This window comes from Rana temporaria, chromosome 3 (genome assembly GCF_905171775.1).
Source record: "Rana temporaria chromosome 3, aRanTem1.1, whole genome shotgun sequence".
NCBI classification, from domain to species: Eukaryota; Metazoa; Chordata; class Amphibia; order Anura; family Ranidae; genus Rana; species Rana temporaria.
The window spans coordinates 416,801,453-416,822,335 of record NC_053491.1 but is presented as its reverse complement, the minus strand read 5'-3'; the positions used below and the strand labels follow the sequence as shown (position 1 = coordinate 416,822,335).

The 20,883-nt window shown below is 45.7% G+C and overlaps 1 protein-coding gene across 1 annotated transcript in view; it reads right to left on the bottom strand.

Annotated features, from left to right (window-relative positions):
* The window catches only part of DOCK5 (dedicator of cytokinesis 5), a 187,757-nt gene that overhangs the window by 29,366 nt on the left and 137,508 nt on the right, over positions 1–20,883 (bottom strand). Inside the window, 8 exon segments of the mRNA XM_040346102.1 lie at positions 1,301–1,359; positions 4,673–4,773; positions 5,984–6,062; positions 10,031–10,125; positions 10,207–10,305; positions 10,630–10,725; positions 12,987–13,123; positions 20,682–20,788. Of these exon segments, the coding sequence (XP_040202036.1) occupies positions 1,301–1,359; positions 4,673–4,773; positions 5,984–6,062; positions 10,031–10,125; positions 10,207–10,305; positions 10,630–10,725; positions 12,987–13,123; positions 20,682–20,788 (773 nt within the window).

The following is a 20,883-nucleotide window of genomic DNA, read 5'->3' as shown; positions in this document are numbered from 1 at the left end:
ACAGTTTTGCGTTAAAAAGTCCTTGCCCTTTCCAAATGCGCATCAGCTGAAAAAAAATCATGGATGTGAACGTGTCCCATAGGAAAACATGTAAATGAACTGTAGTGTGTTTCTGCAAAAAGCACCAAAAAACACACAGAGGTGTGACCCAGCCTGAGATGTTTAGTAACATAATGGGGTTAAAAAAACTAAAATAAGTACAAAAAGAGCAAATAATCGCTACTGTAAGTTTTTTTTTTACTGTGGGACAGTGAAAGTAATATTTACAGTAGCGATTTGCTTTTTTGTACTATAAAGGGCTAATTTTAGTTTTTTTTTAACCCCATTATGTTACTGGCCGATTAATCGATTATGAAAATTGTAATCGATTAATTTCATAATCGATTAGTTGTCGATTAGTTGTTTCGGCCCTACATCCAGCCACCCATGAGCCATCAAGGGTCTGCCACAGTTTGCTGTCAAAATGCAGACACAAACTGAACTGGCATGTCACGTTCAGCTCCGATTCATCAGGGGATCAGTTCATAGATCCTCTATAGAACAGGGCAAAGCATACTATGTGATAAGACCCCAAAAAATATTGTTTTTAGTACCCAATATATTTTTTGTTAATATTACTTTATATAGCATGGTAATATACAAAGTAATAGCAATGAAAAGGGAGGGTAGTACAGATAATCAAATAAAAACAATGTTCTGAAGACTAGTTCACAAAGTTGATAACCAAAACATACACTATATAGGCAAAAGTTTGTTGACACCTGACCATCACACCTACAGTACATGAGAAAAGAAAGACAGGCTACCACTAGGGGGAACAACCCAGAGCAGAAGGGGCACCACCTTATGACACTTAACACTCCATTTCAACACCATGGACAACAATATGAACATGGCCTCCACTCATATAAGAAGGATTTCCACTAGATTTTGGAGTGTGCCAATTAAGATTTTTAAATTCAAGCAAAAGAGCATAATGAAAGTCAGGTACCAATGTTGAACAAGAAGACCAAGCTAGCAATCAACATTCCAATTCAGTCCAAAAGGTGTTCAGTAGAGTTGAAGTCAGGGCTCGGTGACGGCCACTCAGGTTCCTTCACACCAAACTATACATTTATGGGCCTGAACTCCAAAATTCAAAAGGGTGTCACCATCATTTGGTCATATAGTGTAATAACAAGACAAAACAGAAGCAAGAGCCCCACTTATACAAGCTTACAAGGTTGTTAATTGTGAAAAAGAAGAATAATGCAAGCAGCAAAACTTTAAGTAATAACGGAGAGGTGTATGGATGTCTCACCTAGATTATACCACATATCTCTAATCTTCAGACCAATCTCCTTTCGCATATCTCCATATCTGTAGAAAAAAGAACAGTTGGACACATACTATTCAGTACATATTAACAAATATTAAACAGAAGATCCATAATTAACAAAACATCTCCTAGCTACTTTAGACCTCTTTGTATAGCAATAAAAGGGTCTGCTCCATCCAAGATTTCCTGTTTGCACTGCAGGGTTTACCTTGCTGGGTGGACTGAAGCCTGGCCATTCATATACTGCACCATATACAGTGTTTTTTTTATATTAATTAACCCCTGTGGCAGTTTTCATGTCTTATTGTCATGGGACACCGAATTACAGAAGAGTAACACAACCCCCCCCCCCCACGCATAAAAATAACTGACTGCTTACATACACACACCCTTTTAGTATTTAGTAGTAGAAGCAATTACAGCCTTGAGTTTGTGTGCATAAGTCTATAAGCTTTGCACACATGGACACAAGAATTTTTTTTTCCAAGATTTCCCAGTATTTTGATGTATTCATCCGCTCTACCCTTTCTGGATCTACTGCAAAGATAAAGAACATCGTCATCAATGTTTTGTTGGCCTTGCTTACTAGTCTTCTTTCATGGTGGAAAGCCTTTTCTTATCAGATACACCACTGTGCTATAACTTATTTCTTAATGATTTAAAAGGGTTGTAAAGGTTCGTTTATTTTCTAAATAGGTTCTTTTAAGCTAGTGCATTGTTGGTTCGCTTACCTTTTCCTTCGATTTCCCTTCTAAATGTTTTTTTCTTTGTCTGAATTTCTCACTTCCTGTTCCTTCTCAGTAAGCTTGCCCCCATCAAACGAGCCGTTCTGGCTGGGGGTTAGTCACCCCCACCCTTGGGACTGCATCCCTGTGGGGAGACGCTGTGACGCTGGGCAAGCTTACAGAGAAGGAACAGGAAGTGAGAAATTCAGACAAAGAAAAAAACATTTTTTGAAGGGAAATCGAAGGAAAAGCTAAGTGAATCAAAAATGCACTGGCTTAAAGGAACCCATTTAGAAAATAAAAAATTACCTTTGCAACCCCTTTAATTAACTGTACTCCAATGAACATTCAGTGACTTGGAATGTACTTGTACCCATCACCTGACTTGTGCTTTTCAATTTCTTTTTTTTTTTAGAGCTGCTTGGAGTATCCCTTTGTCTTTGTGGTGTAGGTTATGGCATGATACTGACTGACCAGCCAGTATAGTCAGTTGGACCTTCCAGACACACGTGTATTTATAATGCTATCGCCTGGACCTCCATGTATATGTGTATTTATGCTAAAATCACTTGGAAAAACCTTGAATTAAATAAAAAAAATATGAGAGGGGATTTAACCATTCCCCACTCCTCTATTCAAAGTAAACCAATGTGTTGGCTTTAGATATACTTTAGGCTGTGAAGTCACAGGATGAGTTATCCTTCAAAAATTAGCAAGGGAGAACCTAGCCATACATAGACTGATTACAGGCAAAGAAAAGTAACATTAGAAGTCCTATATATATATATATATATATATATATATATACACATACATACATACATACATATACATATACACACACATATACATATACAGTACAGACCAAAAGTTTGGACACACCTTCTCATTCAAAGAGTTTTCTTTATTTTCATGACTATGAGAATTGTAGATTCACACTGAAGGCATCAAAACTATGAATTAACACATGTGGAATTATACATAACAAAAAAGTGTGAAACAACTGAAAATATATTTCATATTCTAGGTTCTTCAAAGTAGCCACCTTTTGCTTTGATTACTGCTTGGCACACTCTTGGCATTCTCTTGATGAGCTTCAAGAGGTAGTCACCTGGCGCAGCACCCCATCACTCTCCTTCTTGGTCAAATAGCCCTTACACAGCCTGGAGGTGTGTTTGGGGTCATTGTCCTGTTGAAAAATAAATGATAGTCCAACTAAACGCAAACCGGATGGAATAGCATGCCGCTGCAAGATGCTCTAGTAGCCATGCTGGTTCAGTATGCCTTCAATTTTGAATAAATCCCCAACAGTGTCACCAGCAAAGCACCCCCACACCATCACACCTCCTCCTCCATGCTTCACGGTGGGAACCAGGCATGTAGAGTCCATCCGTTCACCTTTTCTGCGTCGCACAAAGACACAGGGGTTGGAACCAAAGATCTCAAGTTTGGACTCATCAGACCAAAGCACAGATTTCCACTGGTCTAATGCCCATCCCTTGTGTTCTTTAGCCCAAGCAAGTCTCTTCTGCTTGTTGCCTTTCTTTAGCAGTGGTTTCCTAGCAGATATTCTACCATGAAGGCCTGATTCACACAGTCTCCTCTTAACAGTTCTAGAGATGTGTCTGCTGCAAAAGGTGGCTACTTTGAAGAACCTAGAATATGAAATATATTTTCAGTTGTTTCACACTATTTTGTTATGTATAATTCCACATGTGTTCATTCATAGTTTTGATGCCTTCAGTGTGAATCTACAATTTTCATAGTCATGAAAATAAAGAAAACTCTTTGAATGAGAAGGTGTGTCCAAACTTTTGGTCTGTACTGTACATACATACAAATAGTATTCTGATGGAATGGTAGAATGTGATTATGCAACTTCTCCTTGGCTCCTCTTAAGATCTGGAAATTTGACAGTGCTGCCAAATGGCTGGATTGTTCAGATATGGCCTGTGCAAGATCAGAATCAAGTCATAGAGACAACCCAGTCTGCCCATGTATGTACAGCTTAAAGCGGAGGATCACCCGAAAATCAACTTTTTGTCACTAGATCCAGCATACTGCTGACATCTGCAGTATGCTGGATTTTTTTTTTTTTTGTACTTATCTTTGTAGCCGTATTTCTTCTCCGGCTCCGAGCGGGGAATCCGTCGGGGAATGGGCGTTCCTAAATCAAGCTCAGTTGATTGACGGGCTTGATAAGCGCGTCACGCCATCTGGAAATAGCTGACATGATTCTCCGCTGCTTACGGCGCCTGCGGTGTAGAGCTGACTGCGCAGGCGCCGTAAATTGCCGAGAGTCACGTTGGCTATTTCCGGATGGTGTGACACGGTATCCAAGCCCGTCAATCAACTGCGCTTTATTTAGGAACGCCTATACCCGGAAGGATACAGCGCTCGGTGCAGAAGAAGAAATACGGCTAAAATGATAAGTACAAAAAAAATAAAAAATAATCCAGCATACTGCAGATGTCAGCAGTATGCTGGATCTAGTGACAGAAATTTGATTTTTGGGTGAACCACCGCTTTAACATAGATTTGTATGTATGGAGGAACAAGAAAACCTAAGCGCAAGGACAATTCTCTGAAGAGCACACAGGCAAACACATACTTGTACAATATTTCTTACTTGCAAAGAATCTTGTGCCGTTTCTCCTGGGAAAATCTGTGCAACTGCAGGGATTCATGGGTTAAAAGTGACACAGCCAGGTGGAAGAAATTATTCCAGAGCTGGGAGAGAAAAAAAAAAAAAATATTAAAAACCTGCCTGCAGGACACCATTTAAATAATGCTTTATATGGGAGACATTCGGTTAACTGGCACATTCAGTTTATGTATGTTTAAAGGCCAACCCCACCTTTTGCACCACGTTACACCCATATGTAGGGTGCAACATGTAGTGCAAATGGCGGATCACTGTACTGGTAGCCCATTCACACTTCCTCTGAGGTGCATACACAAAGTAGAAGCCTTTCATGTGGTAGCGGCACTTTGAAAATGTAAAAGTCACTTTTAGATTGCTTTAAATGTGCATGTAGAACCGATATAATTGTTACCAAATTTCAAATACAAACCATTTTTATGTCTATGGTATTGATCCTTTCTGGGTAAACTGCCTCTCCAAAGATTTAGCTGATGCTACAGGTGTATGCAAACCCCTGCCTACAGTGTGCACTTCCCAGTCATTTAAAAAAAATCACTCTTAGCTATCAGAGGACACATCCATGTCCCATCGCCTTATGATTAACTTGGGGTAAAAAAAAAAAAAGGTGTCTGATACTGGATATAACAGTGTTGTTGCAGACATCAACCAATAATGCCCTGTACACACAGCCGATGTGAGCTTTTGGTCAGAATTTTCGACCGAATTTCCGTGTGTATGCTCCATCGGACTTTTCCTGACGGAATTTCCGCCAACAAAAATTTGAGCGCTAGTTCTCTAATTTTCCGACAGAATAAATTCCAATCGAAAATTCTGAACGTCTGTAGCAATTGCGACTCATGCTCGGAAACAATTTGACGCATGCTCGGAAGCATTGAACTTCATTCTTCATTTTTCTCGGCTCGTCGTAGTGTCAACGCGTTCTTGACGATCGGATTTTCCGTCGGAAAAACCTTGGATGGTTTTTCTGACGGAAAATCCGATCGTGTGCACACGGCATTAGACGTCACCTTTCAGTGCGAAAATTCAACAAAAATTGTTATTAGTTATGGGCAACGCCACCATTGTGCCCATTTTGCCTTCTCTAGTTTGTTTTATACAATAACAAGAACATTTGTGATTTATATTCACATAAAACATTTTACATTTAGCTATCCTTCAGTCCTTTATTTTAGCTTTCATTTTATCTGGTTCCCACTAAAGCCCATATGCTATCAGACACAAAAAGTCTGACCGTAGTATAATTTTTGCATTGTATTACATTGTCAATAATCTCACCTGTAGTTCAAAGTTGGCCTGATCAAGGAAGAATTTGTTGAGAACAGAGGAGAACCTGTTCATGGCACGGAGATACACTCTGGAAGTGAAATACATGAGATGGTAAATGTTATGGTGCCTCCTATAATATGAGTTTTCACTTAATAAGGCCCAGTATATAAACTGATAACATTGAATGGAATGCAAGCAATGCAACCATTTGCGCACACTTGTGACAGTAAGGCCCCTTTCACACCTGCGGACCGTATGTCCGCTTTTTCATCCATCCGACATTGGTCCCTATGAGATCGCGGATGTCCGTGTTCATCCGATCCGATCCACAGACGGAAGGAAAAATAGAGGTTTCTTCCGTCTGCAGAATCGGATCATTGCGGAGGCGGGAGAGATCGGGTGTCAGCGGATGTTTATCCACTGACACCCGATCTCGCCTGCCTCCGCAATGATCCTATTCTGCAGACGGAAGAAAACCCTATTTTTCCTTCCGTCTGTGGATCTGATCCCCCCACAGGGGAGAGCGGAGAAAAGATATGGCAGTCCCTGCACAGTGTGCAGGGACCGCCCTGTCATCCGCCGGATCAGCGGGGATCAACGGAGCGATCCCCGCTGAGCAAGCGGAGGTTTACGGGGCAGATCATTACTTATCCGCCCCGTGTGAAAGGGCCCTAAGGGTTTCACACCATAATAACAATCGTCCACAGGGATTTTTAACCACACTGAAAATTTTGGTGATAGGCTGCTTTCAGACAGGTGGTAAGCTTACTGCCCTCTGAAAACAGCTTAGGTCGGAGCTGCTGTTAGTACATAGATCTCCCCTGCTATGCTATTGTGCTCCAACAATGATAGAAAGAAAGAGATGCATCCTTAATTTAGCCAATTATTGCGCAAATAATGAAAGTAAAAAGGAACGTGGACTGATAAACCCATTATTTCTTTGTTTTTACACTTTAAGTGCAACCCAGAATTTGTCCTGGCACCAGCCTCCTGTACTACCCTATACAGCAGCACTCAGACTGAGAAAGGTAAAAACCAGCAATAAGGACCGATCCGACAAGAGAAGACAGAGGCGAGGAGCCATTTCTGTTTGATGTTTCTTTGTTGCCCAGTCAGCAGGCTGGAGGGCTTTTGATTAAAGCGGGGGTTCACCCTGTTAAAAAAAAAAAAAATGTTTTTTTTTATTAGACCATTACATTCGGCATCGTAGCGCGAGCTACGGTATGCCGGTCTTACATTTTTTATCCCCGTACTCACTGTGCTATGGCTCATTGAAGATTCCGGGGAATGGGCGTTCCTATGGTGAGAGAAGGTGATTGACGGCCGGCCCTGGCACGTCACGCTTCTCCGGAAATAGCCGAAATAGGCTTGGCTATTCACGGCGCCTGCGCATAGCCTGTGCGCAGGCGCCGTGAAGAGCCGAGACCCACTCCGGCTGTCTTCGGGGAGCGTGACGTGCCAGAGCCGGCCGTCAATCATCCTCCCTCTCCATAGGCACGCCCATTCCCCGCGGGAGTCGGATTCTTCAATGATCGATAGCACAGTGAGTACGGGGATTAAAAATTTAAGACCGGCATACCGTAGCTCGCGCTACGATGCCGAATGTAATGGTATAATGATGTGAAGGAGGGTGAACCACCGCTTTAAGCTATGGTTCTGCTATAGTGAATGTCAGGAAATTCAATTAACACTCCTTTCATAGGATAAATAATATTATTATTATTATTATACACGATTTATATAGCGCCAACAGTTTACGCAGCGCTTTACAATGTAGAGGGGGGACAGCACAATTACAGTTCAATACAGGAGGGCCCTTCTTGTAGAGCTTACATTCTAAAGGGAGTACAAAAGGTAATAAAAGGCAGGGAATGATTTGATGGGGGTGGCTCGGGGACAGTTGTTAGGTGGGTGTGGGATTGGCTTCCCTGAATAAATTAGTTTTCAGTGCTCTCCTAAAGGTGGACAGGTTAGGGGCTGATCGGCATAACGGGGCAGGGAGTTCCAGAGGATGGGAGAGGCTCTGGAGAAGTTCTAAAGCCGAGCATTGGAGGAGGTAACAAAAGAGGCTAGAGAGCAGGAAGTCCTGGGAGGAGGAGCGGAGGGGATGATTTGGATGATATCTGTAGATGAGGTTGGTGATGTAGATGGGGGCAATGTTGTGAATGGCCTTGTATGTTGTGGTTAGCATTTTGAATTTTACACGGTGGGGTAGGGGAAGCCAGTGAAGGGATTGGCAGAGAGTAGCAGCAGTCACGGACTGGTTGGTGAGGTGTATTAGTCTAGCAGCAGCATTCATAATATATTAAAATATTTCCATTATATGTGTTTTCACAGTGTATGTAGCCGTTTCCCAGGAGTTTGAAATGTCGGATTCTGTTTTCGGCTTAATGCAATGCTCATATAAGGATTAGGCTGGTTAGGAGTATGTTTTAGAGGGAAGAACAAGTCATTTTATGTTTACAGCCACTTATCACTCCAGGAGATCCTTTACTCCTCTCAGTGAGAATAGGAAAGGAACGTGTTACCAGCATTTGCACAGCTTCACTTCTTCATGCGAGTTATGTGAGAACATACAGGGGGTCAGCTACAGGAAACAGGCAGTTTGTGTCCCTGCCTATCTGCTCGTCTCTAGCTGGCCTAAAGCGGACCATAAATGGATCGAAATATGGCCGGGTTAGCAGGGGTGTATTTAGGTTTTGTGCTGCCCTAGGCCTGACTAAACTTGTGCACCCCCTAATTTAAATATGACCCACCCCTTCCTGTCAAGGCCACCCCCCTTGCGGTTTAAGACCCACCCTGAAATTTTCAAGTGGGGACACTAGTTCTGTTGGCCTGGGGGGGGGGGGGCAATGGATTCCCTTAATTTGCATAGATTTCCTCTCACTTCCTGTTTGACAGGAAGTGAAGGGAAATCTCTGCAATGGACAGGGATGGTAAAAAATTAGAAGGCCTAGGCCAGGATACAGCATTGCGGTTTAGAAGGGACGAAATTCGATTAATCTATGGGCAGGCTGATTGTACCCATGTCAATCCATTGATCGACCTGGCTACAACCAGCCTGTCAGATTTTTTACATGTGATGACTGTCACATGCATCTATAGCCGCTAGCCCAAATCATTGAGTTCTGATAGCTGGGAAGGCTCCCCGCGCCCCCTCTGCCGGTAGAACACAGCAGTACTGCAGGAGGCATTCCCCCTTCAACACGGATTGTTTTGATGGGAAAACCAAGCGATTTTCACCTGAGCTTGAAGCAAAGAAAATGTAATTATCTATGGGCTGCTTAATCCATGTATGCAGAGCAGGCGATTTATAAATCACAGTTCTCTCATGTCTGGGATCGTAGAGGACATTATATGATGTCTCTTACTGTATATAATTTTATCATTATTGCAGAGGCTGAATCTTTAGATCTTATGCCGCGTACACACGACCATGTTCTAGAAAAAACGTTTTTTTTTCCGACGTGATTCTTGTCAAGCCTGCCTTGCATAGACACGATCGTGATAAAAAAATGTTCAAACAAAACGCGGTGACGTACAACACGTATAACGGCACTATAAAGGGGAAGTTCCGTTCGGATGGCACCACCCTTTTGCTGCTTTGCCGATTTCGCGTTCGTAACAGTTTGGTGAGAGACCATTCGCGCTTTTCAGTCTTCGTGCTTTTCAGTCTGTTACAGAGTGACGAATGTGCTATCTCCATTACGAACGCTAGTTTTACCAGAACGAGCGCTCCCGTCTCATAACTTGCTTCTGAGCATGCACGTTTTTTTCCCGTCATTAAAGCTTACACACGACCGTTTTTCACCACGTCTAAAAATTAGAGCATATTCTACATTTTTAATGCCCATTTTTCACGTCGAGAAAAATGCTCTGGAGCCCACACGCGATCGTTTTTAATGATCATTTAAAAAAATTGTGTGTACGCGGCATTACGAATTGAACCTAAACTTTGAAAAATGTTGCCCTTTGAGACTCTCAGGTTGTACAGTCAGATATTTGGGGTATGACCACCTTAAGATGGGCAAGAATCAAGAGATAATAGTCACCTACTTGTTTTGTGTCATTGTCATCAGCATCCAATCCCTTGGGAAAACCCGTTTTCCAATCAGGTCCTTGAACATGATAAAGGTTTCCATCAGGAAATCCTGTACAAGGAAGAAAGAGAATTCTATACTGTGTTCTAATGGCATATAAAGAACAAGCAGCAGATGGTGTTGCAGACTCACTATGATGTCTTGTCGAGTCCTGAAGGTGCTGATGTAATGATCATAGTGGTAATCCTCCATCTGTCGGAGTACAGTGGTCATACATGCTACAAAACGACCCTAGGGGAATAATATGAAGACATCATCATTTCTGCACCTGCCAGGATCTTCACACACAGTCACTTTATTCTGCTTCCATGGACACCAGGCCTTGTGAATGAGAGTTTTTGCAATAAAGCTGGCTGGGCTACAACACAAGTGAAGTATGTTTCTTGTTGCCTCTTTTCCAATGATACTTTCATGATAAAATAAAGAACTTGACTGAGTTCTCTGAACAGTACATACAATTTTTCTGCATGGTATTTAAAGATCTAGGACACACTTTCTAACAATTTCAACAGGCATTAATATTCTTTCTACAGCCAAGCATTCCAATCTTCTTACTATATGTTGTGACTGTCGACTCATTCCAATCACTGTTCGGTTTATCCTTCTCAGTAGACGCTCCATGATAAGCTGGATGTGGTGTGTCGTGTCCCCCTGTGTGGACATCAAATATAAGTCAACCAGACAACTGCGCAGACTTCATGAACAATTCAACTCAAAATCCGTGATGCAAATAAAAGATTAAGCATTTTGGCTTTTATTGAAGAGTTAAAGAGACCCTGTCATGGAGGGGAAATGGGGCAAACCAGTGGTGTAACTATAGTGGTCGCAGGGCTCACAACTGCGACCTGGCCACATGCTTCAGGGGGCCCCTGCGACTCCCGTCATATGTGTGTGTGCCTGGATAAGAGGGGCAGTAAAGATTATAGAAGAACCGAACCCCACCATTATCCTACCGGCTCCTGCAGCCGCTGAATGCCTGCAAGAGGGAGAGGGGGAGAAGCGGGCTTTCAGCAGTTGCAGGAGCCAAGAGTATAATGGAGAGGTTTGGTTCTTCTATAAGCTGCTCTGCCAAAACGCCCCTCCTATCTAGCCTGGTGACCACGTCATCAGTCCACCTCTCAGCTCCGCCCCCCCTACACCATCTTTTTCAACTTCAAGCTGATGCTGTCGGGTAAAGTCTTGGTTCCTGGCTGAGTGTACAAATGCATTCTATGCCCCCTCCTGTCATACTGCCCCCCCTTGCGGTCAAACTGCCCCCCTCCTATCACATGGCCCCCCTCTGGTCGGGGGGGGGGGGGGGTAGGTGGCCCCTTCATGTTTATTGCAACATGGCCCTAAAGGTTCTAGTTACGCCTCAGAGGGCAAACTGCAAGTGAATGAAGGTACCTAGTGGTGCATATACTTGTAGCAGCCTCCCAAAACTTACTGTCATAGCCCAACCCTAGGCCATTGTCATGCTAAATTACAAATCTTTCAGGAAGCACAAGAAGCCTGTCGCATACCCCGCTTCTACACATTTTTTTACCGGTCCAACTCTATGCTCAGCTTCACTGATCCACAGGAATGGGCAGGAGGAAAGGAGAAGGCGTGAAAGCACTGGTATTTTAAAGGCGAGACCTGAAAAAGGGCAAGGTTACGCCACGCACCGCTTTACCAGGGGGCTGCATCCAGAAGGGACGCCAACGGGGATCGAGGACCTGCCCATGTACATCAGCGGGCTGCTTCTATGTCTTCCAATTTAAAAGGAGACACTTTGTTCAGGCACACTGATCCATTCCAAGTCCCAGACAAGCAGGCCTCTACAGGGTCTCCACTACACTCACATTGTCTGCTTCCAGGCCAATTTTGAATTTCTGCCCCCTGGTATGCTTTGTGGAGGCCCCAGCTAAGACCTTCCATATGTGGGCAGTGACTGTCTTTTTGATCCCTGGTGATATGACAGATGTTACTCCCTGGTTTTAACCATTGTTGGCTGCTGTATGTGTTGCCTGTTGCTTCACACTAGTAATGCTGTCCTGCATTTCTCACACCCCACACCAAGAAAGGAATTAATTTCTGAAATGCGTCAATTTTTTTTGGTGGCCACGTCACACCACCGCGCAATTGTCAGTTAAAGCGACGCAGTGCCAAATCGCAAAAAGGGGCAAGGTCCTTAAAGAGGAGTTCCACCCAAATTTGGAACTTCCTCTTAACCCACTCCTCTCCCCCTTACATGCCACATTTGGCATGTAATTTTTTTGGGGGGGGAGTGGGGGCTTCAGCACGAGTGGGACTTCCTGTCCCACTTCCTCCTTCCTGTAGGCGACTAAGCTTAATCGCCTTCAGGAAGGGGCTGCTGTAGGCGATCGCCTAGGACACGTCACAGGTCCTAGGCGATCTCCTGGCCAATTACACGGCGCGGCGCCGGGCCGCTCGCGCATGCGCAGTGCCGCTCGCGCATGCGCAGTGGGTGCCCGGCCGTCAAGCCGAAAGCTGTCACGGCAGGGTGCCCACACAGAAAACGAAGACGCCGGCCGGGGAGGGGGGGAGAGGAGCGGAGCCCCGGCCGGCGCGTCGCTGGAGCAGGTAAGTGCCTATTTATTAAAAGCCAGCAGCTACACTTTTTGTTGCTGCTGACTTTTAATAAACATACAAATGGCTGGAACTCCCCTTTAACCTGCATAATGGTCCGGGCCTTAAGTGGTTAACAGATGCTGTCAACCCAGCCGATACCCGTCATTTTCATATTGTTGGATTTCATGAGTATACCGGGTTAGGCAGGTGTCTCTCCAGGTTGTTGCGACTGCCATTACTTTACTTCAATACAGGTTTTACATTACACCTTCATACTTCAGAGAATCTACACCTTTATATGAAAACTGTTCAACCATAAACACCTAAATTACATAATACAAAGCCTCTTTTTTACTCACCGAATCCTTATTCTGAAGAGCTTCCAATATATTGCTCAACAGCTGTCCACTGGCTTCATGATCTGGTTTGTTTGAATTGTCATCCAATTGTCCACTTAACTGGTCAATGAGGAGAGGCAAAATTACATCTCTGCACTCTGAAAGACAAATCATTTTTGCTGGGGTCAACTAGATGTTTTTTAGCCAAACTTTTTTACTGTTGTTCAAAATAGAGTGGGGAAGGGTTAGAATTCAGATTAAGCGTTTTTTGCCATCTGCAGACCACTGGGGAAGTTTCCCTTCAATTCTAGTCACTAAGATGCAAAAGAAAACGAGAAAAAGAAAAACTCTCCAAAGTGAACATAATTCCAATCTTAGGAACAAGTGTCCCCAATTAAGTATGTTCTCTCCTCTTTCTCTGTCTAGGTGGTAATGGTCATGAGGTCAAATAGAGGCGTCTCACCAAAGTGAGCTTAGCTCTGGCTATTATCATCGTGCAGCGGGTGTCTGTCCCCCAGGTGTACTCCTGCCATCCCTATCCTTTTGATACTCGAACAAGTAAACCTGAAAAAGTCCATGCATAATCTGCAGAGTATGGGCCAGATTCACGTAGGAGATACGACGGCGTATCTCCAGATACGCTGTCGTATCTCTGAGTCTGAGGCGTCGTATCTTGGCGCCCGATTCAAAGAATCAGATACGCCAGAATTTCTCTAAGATACAACCAGCGCAAGTCTCCTACGCCGTCGTATATTAACTGCATATTTACGCTGGCCGCTAGGGGCGTGTACGCCAATTTACGCCTAGAATATGTAAATCAGCTAGATACGCCAATTCACGAATGTACGCCCGACCGACGCAGTATAGATACGCCGTTTACGTTAGGCTTTTTCCGGCGTAAAGTTACCCCTGCTATATGAGGCGCAGCCAATGTTAAGTATTGACGTCGGGCCAACGTCGAATTTTCCGTCGATTACGTTGTTTACGCAAGTCGTTCGCGAAAAGGGCTGTGCGTCATTTACGTTTATGTCGAAAGCATTGGCTTTTTGCGGGTTAATTTGGAGCATGCGCACTGGGATACTTTCACGGACGGTGCATGCGCCGTTCGTAAAAAGCGTAATTTACGTGGGGTCACAGTAGATTATCATAAAACACACCCACATGTTCCATATTTGAATTAGGCGGGCTTACGCCGGCCTATTTACGCTACACCGCCGCAACTTTGAAAACCTTAGTTAGACTTACCGGTAACGGTATTTCTATGAGTCTTTCAGGACAGCACCTGGAGAGAGAGCGCAGCTCCACCCACTTCCCAGGAAACACTGCAGTCAATGCTATAACTTCCGCCCCCTTCCACCATGGCCTCAGTTGTTCACGAGTACCTCCGGCCACGCTGAAATTAGATAAGCAGAACATAGAAACTACACGCATTAGCATATATATATATTATCTTTAATAATAAAAGGGCGGGTTATCGGTGCTGTCCTGAAAGACTCATAGAAATACCGTTACCGGTAAGTCTAACTAAGGTTTTCTCACTTCGTCTTTCAGGACAGCACCTGGAGATGATAACCGAGTACTTACTCTAGGGTGGGACCACCGCTTGCAGGACCTTCCTGCCAAAAGACTGCTCTGACACAGAGAGCAAATCCATCCTATAATGACGAGCGAAGGTGGAAAAGCTCGTCCACGTTGCCGCTTTACAGATGTGTTCTGGTGAAGCTCCAGCCCGTTCTGCCCAGGAAGTTGCCACCGCCCTAGTAGAATGGGCCATTACTCCGGGAGGAGGATCCAAACCTCTAGCTTTGTATGCCTCATGGATAGCCATGCGTAACCATCTAGCCAGAGTACTCTTGGAAGCCCCTTGCGGGATCCCGAAAACAGAACGAAAAGCGAATTCGCCTTTCTGAACTCACTAGAGACCTCTAGATAGCGTCTAATGCATCTCCTGACATCTAAGGAATGGAATTCTCTCTCCCTCGGACAAGAAGGAGTTGGACAAAAGGTAGGTAACACTATTTCCTGCGTCCTATGAAATACTGACACTACCTTCGGAAGAAAACTCGGATCAGTTCTTAATACTACCCTATCAGGGAAGATTGACAAAAAAGGCTCCAAAATGGAAAGCGCCTGAAGCTCGCTAACCCTCCTCGCTGAGGTGACCGCTACCAAAAGCACCAATTTTAAAGTCAGAAACTTTATAGAGGCGTCTACCAGTGGTTCGAAGGGTTTTTTAGTCAAACCCCCCAGGACCACTGATAAATCCCACTTGGGGAAAAATTTAAACGGGGAAGGCCTAGCCCTGGCTAAGGCCTTAAAAAATCTGATGACGTAGGGCTCTAGAGATAAACGTCTCTCTAGAAACACTGACAAAGCCGCCACCTGCGCCTTCAAGGTGCTGGCTGCCAGACCCTTATCCATACCGTCTTGTAAAAACTCCAAGACGGAACAAGTATTCAAAGGAGAATAATTTTTACCTTCACACCAAGAATTGAAAACCTTCCAAGTCTTGAAATAGATGGCCCTCGTGACCTCTTTCCTGCTACTAAGTAGCGTATCTACCAAACGTTTGGACAAACCCTTCCTGCTAAGAATTAGCTCTTCAGTAACCAGGCCGTGAGTCTTAACCGACTCACGTCTGGATGAAGTAGAGGGCCCTGAAAAAGTAAATTTTTTCTGACTGGCAGTACCCAGGGATCTTCTACTGCCAGTTCCAACAGACTCGAAAACCAAGGCCTCTTGGGCCAGTACGGGGCTATCAGGATCAGAGTAGTCTTCTCCTCCTGAAGCTTCCGTAATACTAAAGGGATGATCTGAACTGGGGGGAAGGCATAGCACAGGCGGAAGGGCCAGCGTTGGACTAACGCATCTAGACCCTCTGCCTGGTCCATTCTGTTGAGAGAAAAATAAGCCGGAACCTTGGCATTGGACTGGGACGCGAACAGGTCTATCTGAGGGGTTCCCCACCTGTTTACTAGCTCTTGGAAGACCTCCGGGCATAAACACCATTCCGATTCCAGAACCCTCGTTCGACTTAAAAAGTCTGCCAGAAGGTTTAGGCTGCCTTTTAGGTGTACTGCCGATAGGGAAGCCAAGTTCACCTCTGCCCAGGACAGAGTCTGTAAGGCCAGATTGAGGAGTACCTTGCTTCTCGTGCCCCCCTGTCTGGAAACATACGCCACCGCTGTGGCGTTGTCTGACAGAATCTAGACATGTTGGTCCAGAATCAGATCCTGGAAGGCCCTTAGCCCTAACCAAATGGCCCTGAGTTCCCTCCAATTGGAGGACCTTCTGGACTCTTCCCTCGTCCAGGATCCCTGTGCCATCTGCCTGTTTAGGTGAGCACCCCATCCCCACGAACTTGCGTCCGTAGTTAGGACCCTTGTAGTGGGGAAGGACCAAGACAGGCCTAGGCGCAGATTTGCCTGGCCTCTCCACCACCAAAGTTTCCACTTCACTGAAGACGGAACTCTGAATCTTTTCTCTAGGGATTCCCCATGGGTCCAATTCTGAAGGATCGCCTGTTGTAGGTCCCTTGAATGGAGACGAGCCCACTGCACTGCTGGAATGGCGGCCGTGAGTAAGCCCATTGTGGACATGGCTGAGCGAACAGAAATCGGCACATTCGTCTGAATTGTCTTCACCGCAGCCTGAACTTTCTCTATCTTTTCTTCTGGTAGAAAAATCTTCCCCTGAACAGAGTCTATAGCGTATCCTAGAAAGACTATCCTCTGGGAGGGCACTAGATTTGACTTTTCTTTGTTCAGAATCCAACCGAGCCCTTCCAAATGAGCCTGGGTCCTCCTCAGGTCCAGGAGAAGCTGCTCCTCCGACTTGGCGAACACCAGGAGGTCGTCCAAGTATGGAATTATAGAAATCCCCCTGAGCCTTAGGGGTGCCAAGGCCTCTGCCACCACCTTTGAAAAGACTCTGGGAGAGGAGGAAAGGCCGAATGGGAGGGCTCTGAATTGGAAATGTCTCACTCCGCTCTCTGTTCTGATGGCTAGGCGCAGATAGCGCTGAGAGGAAGTCCTGATCGGGACGTGCAAATATGCATCCCTTAAATCTATCGATGCTAGAAAGCATCCCCGAGGAAGAAGCTTTCTCACCGAGTATATAGAATCCATGCGGAATCTCTTGTACCGGATAGCTAGATTCAGGACTTTTAGGTTTAAAATTAACCTGAATTTGCCCGACGGCTTCCTTACTAGAAATATATGGGAATAACAGCCCTCTCTCTGGGGCACTGGCGTAATCACCCTCTGTTGGAGAAAATCTTCCACTAATGCCAGCATTGCCCGAGATTTCTCTTGCTCCCTGGGCAATTGGGTCACATAAAACCGCGACGGTGGTCTTCCCGAGAACTCCAGTGCGTAGCCCTCTGCAATCAGTTTGAGGACATACGGACTGGACGTCGCCTCTGCCCACTGTGGAAGGAAGGCTTGGAGCCGACCTCCCACAGCTGGGAGACTGTCACTGCGGCTTAGCAGGCTGGCTGGGGGAGCGAAATAACACCCCAGGCTTCCCGCGGCCCCTCTGGGACCGCCAGGGTCTACCACCCTGGCCTCTTTGCGCATCCTTAGGACCCTTGGCTTGGAAAAAAGGACGAAAATTTTTCTTGGGCCCTGAATCTACCTTTTTTAAAGGAAGAGCCTTCTTTCTATCCGCCGTCCTATCCAGGACGGCGTCTAGCCCTGTGCCAAACACCAAGTCTCCTTCAAAAGGTAATCCACACAGTTTCAGCTTAGAGGCTGTGTCCCCCTGCCAGGTCTTAACCCATAAGGCCCTCCTGGTTGAATTTATCAACACCGAGGATCTGGCGGAGAGCTTCACGGATTCAGCAGATGCATCTGCTATATAGCCTACCGCTTTCATAAGGACTGGAAAGGACTCCAAAAGCTCTCTACGAGAGGTACCAGCCTCGATGTGACCTTTAAGCTGATCCAGCCAATGTTCAAGGTTTCTAGCCACCACAGTGGATGCCATAGCTGGCTTGAGATTAATCAAGCTGGTATCCCAGGCTTTCTTGAGCAGGGTATCTGCTCTTTTATCCAGGGGATCTTTAAGGGTACCTGTATCCTCAAAAGCTAGGTCCGTATTGCGAGAAACTTTTGAGAATGCTGCATCCAGTTTAGGCCTTTTATTCCATGCCTGCGTTGGATCTTCATCGAAAGGAAATCTCCTTTTCAGAGATTTAGAAAAGAAGGGTGCCTTTTCTGGGTCCTTCCATTCTCTTTTAATTGTCTCGGACAATACTTTATGTACTGGGAAGGTACGATGTTTCACCTCATCCAAGCCCTGGTACATCCTGTCATGCAAGGACAGCTGAGTCGCATCTTCCTTAATGTTTAGGGTAGAATGAATAGTCCTTAATAGGTCATCAACCTCTTCTAAGGACAGTTTATAGCGCGAGGAAGAAGTATCCCTTTCTTCTTCTTCCTCCGCCTCTGATCCTGAAACAACCTTTTCAGGTTCCTCCTCCTCGGACTCACTGTCTAACCTTCTAGATGTGGAGGGGGTACTGACCCTGGCCTTAGATCCCTTAGTCGGACCCTTGTCCAGGAAGGAGCGAAAAGACTGGAAAGTCTGGTGCAACTCCTCCCTAAATGAAGAGAGCAACTCCCCCGTTCCCTTGACGGTGGGTTGCTCAGAGGCCGAACTAGTAGAGGCTTCCCCCCTGACAATCTCCGCAATACAAGTTTTGCATAAAGGTTTGGTCCAGTTCCCTTTAAGGGAAGCTTTACAAGTAGCACACCGCTTCTTGGAAGGAGGAGGTTCTACCACTTTAAGTTTTTCTTTAACTTTCTGAAACGACACAAAGGACAACAACGCTATGTTTAACCTTTGTGTGCCAGACCAGCAAATCACCAAGTGCACACAGCTAGTGAACAAATAAAACCAGAACCCATCACCGCTGTACCAGAAAACTACACACACCCACAGAAGTGACTAGGGTGAGTGAGGCAGGCTCCCCTCCCCCGAAGGGGCAGAAAAGAGGGACATAACAATACCCTGGTACATTGACCACCGCTGGGTCTCCTACCTGGGCCGGGCTGGTGCTTGTGGCTCCTGCTCCCGCCACCTCCGCTGCGTCTTCTGGCTCCATGGTCCCAGAACGCTGCGGGCGTGCGACAGCTTTTTAAATTTCCCGGGTTCCTCTCGCCGCTGCGAGACCCGGAAATAGCACCGCCGAGGCCACTCCTCCTCCTGCGTTCCAGGCGGCCGGAACCGGAAGCCGCCACGCGCCGCCGGAAGTCCCGCCTCCACCCGGAAAGGACGTCACTACGCCCTCCGCTCCGGAGCCTCGTATGCCGGAAGAACGGCACCTGACCGCCCCCCCCGCAAGCTACGATGCCCGGACTAAGGGAGCGGGACCTCCAGCAGCCTCTGTCCTCGCCGGACCGAAGAGGAGAAGCACCCGACCTTCACCCGCGCGTCAGGGGAGAAGTCGAGTCCACCTCCTGGAGGATCACCTCCTAACACCTAAAACACCGGTATGCTCAAACAAAACCACCTTCCCCGCCTGGGGAGAGAACAGCACACCCCTGGTTCCCTGCAGCGCTTCCACCATGGCCGGAGGAAACACTACAACTGAGGCCATGGTGGAAGGGGGCGGAAGTTATAGCATTGACTGCAGTGTTTCCTGGGAAGTGGGTGGAGCTGCGCTCTCTCTCCAGGTGCTGTCCTGAAAGACGAAGTGAGAAAATACTGCACTTGCCTGTCAAAGTTGCGAAGGCGTAGCGTAAATAGGATACGTTACGCCCACTCACAAATACGCGCTCCCTACGTGAATCTGGCCCTATATCTATTAAAAATCAAGTAATCCAGTACATAGCAGAAAGCCAAAATAGAGGGGTGGATCTCCTCAACACAGTAAAAAACCTGATAAAAGCTCTAAGGCCCCATCCACACTTTGCGTAGCAGAAACGGGTTTTCTCGCTGGCGATTTTTTTTCTGCATGTTGCACATAGGGCAGCCCATTCACTTGAATGGGCTGCTCTATGCATGTTCATCATGGCAAAGAAGCTCATGTACCAAATTTTGGCACTCAGATAAGCACGTCTGGCGACGCGTGGTTTGCCATGATTTTCGCATGTTTTGTCGCACGGCAAAGTTGCACTGCGTTTGGGTGCCATTAAGAAATAAAAACATCACAAGCGTGTTGCACATTTTGAGGCGATTCTGGAAATGTAGGCAGAATCGCACGATTCCGCTTTTGATTCCAAAATGCTTAGGTGTGAACGGGGCTTAAAGAGGAAGTAAACTCCCCTGGTTTTTTTTGTACCTATAGGTAAGCCTATAATGAGGTTTGCCTATAGGTATTGTAAATATCTCCTAAACTTGCACCGTTTAGGAAATATTTACTGTATACCTTGCCGATGATGTCATCAGCTCTGAAGGAACGGCGGCCGCATGTGTTGTTTCTTCAGAGCCGTGTGTCGTGACCACGGGTCCAGCCACTCACAGCCCGGGAACCCAGAAAAAATATTGGGGAAGATGTAAGCCATCTCAGCGGTGTGCGGGAGCCGCTGTGGAGGCTTTGTTCTAAGGAAAGCGTTTCATAATGAGCTAGTACTAGTATTAGATTTTTTTTTACAACCTCTAACAACAAAATCTATTAAAATGCCTTTCTGTAGACTAAAATGATGAGTTTATTCTAAAGAAAATAATTTTAAATAACGTTCCTGATTTCAGCATGGAAAATGTAGTGCTCACCTTGTTGCAGAAACAGGTCACTCTCCACCACTTTGCACATGCTGGTCAGGGTCTGATGGACAAGCTGGTCTGGTGGAACACTCTGCATGAACTTGGCAAAGAGGACACTGAAAGAGAACAATATCAAGTAAAAGATTTTACAGATTGTGGAAATGTAAAGCCAGAAGTCCACTCTCTGCTGACGTCACCAATGTCAGTCCAG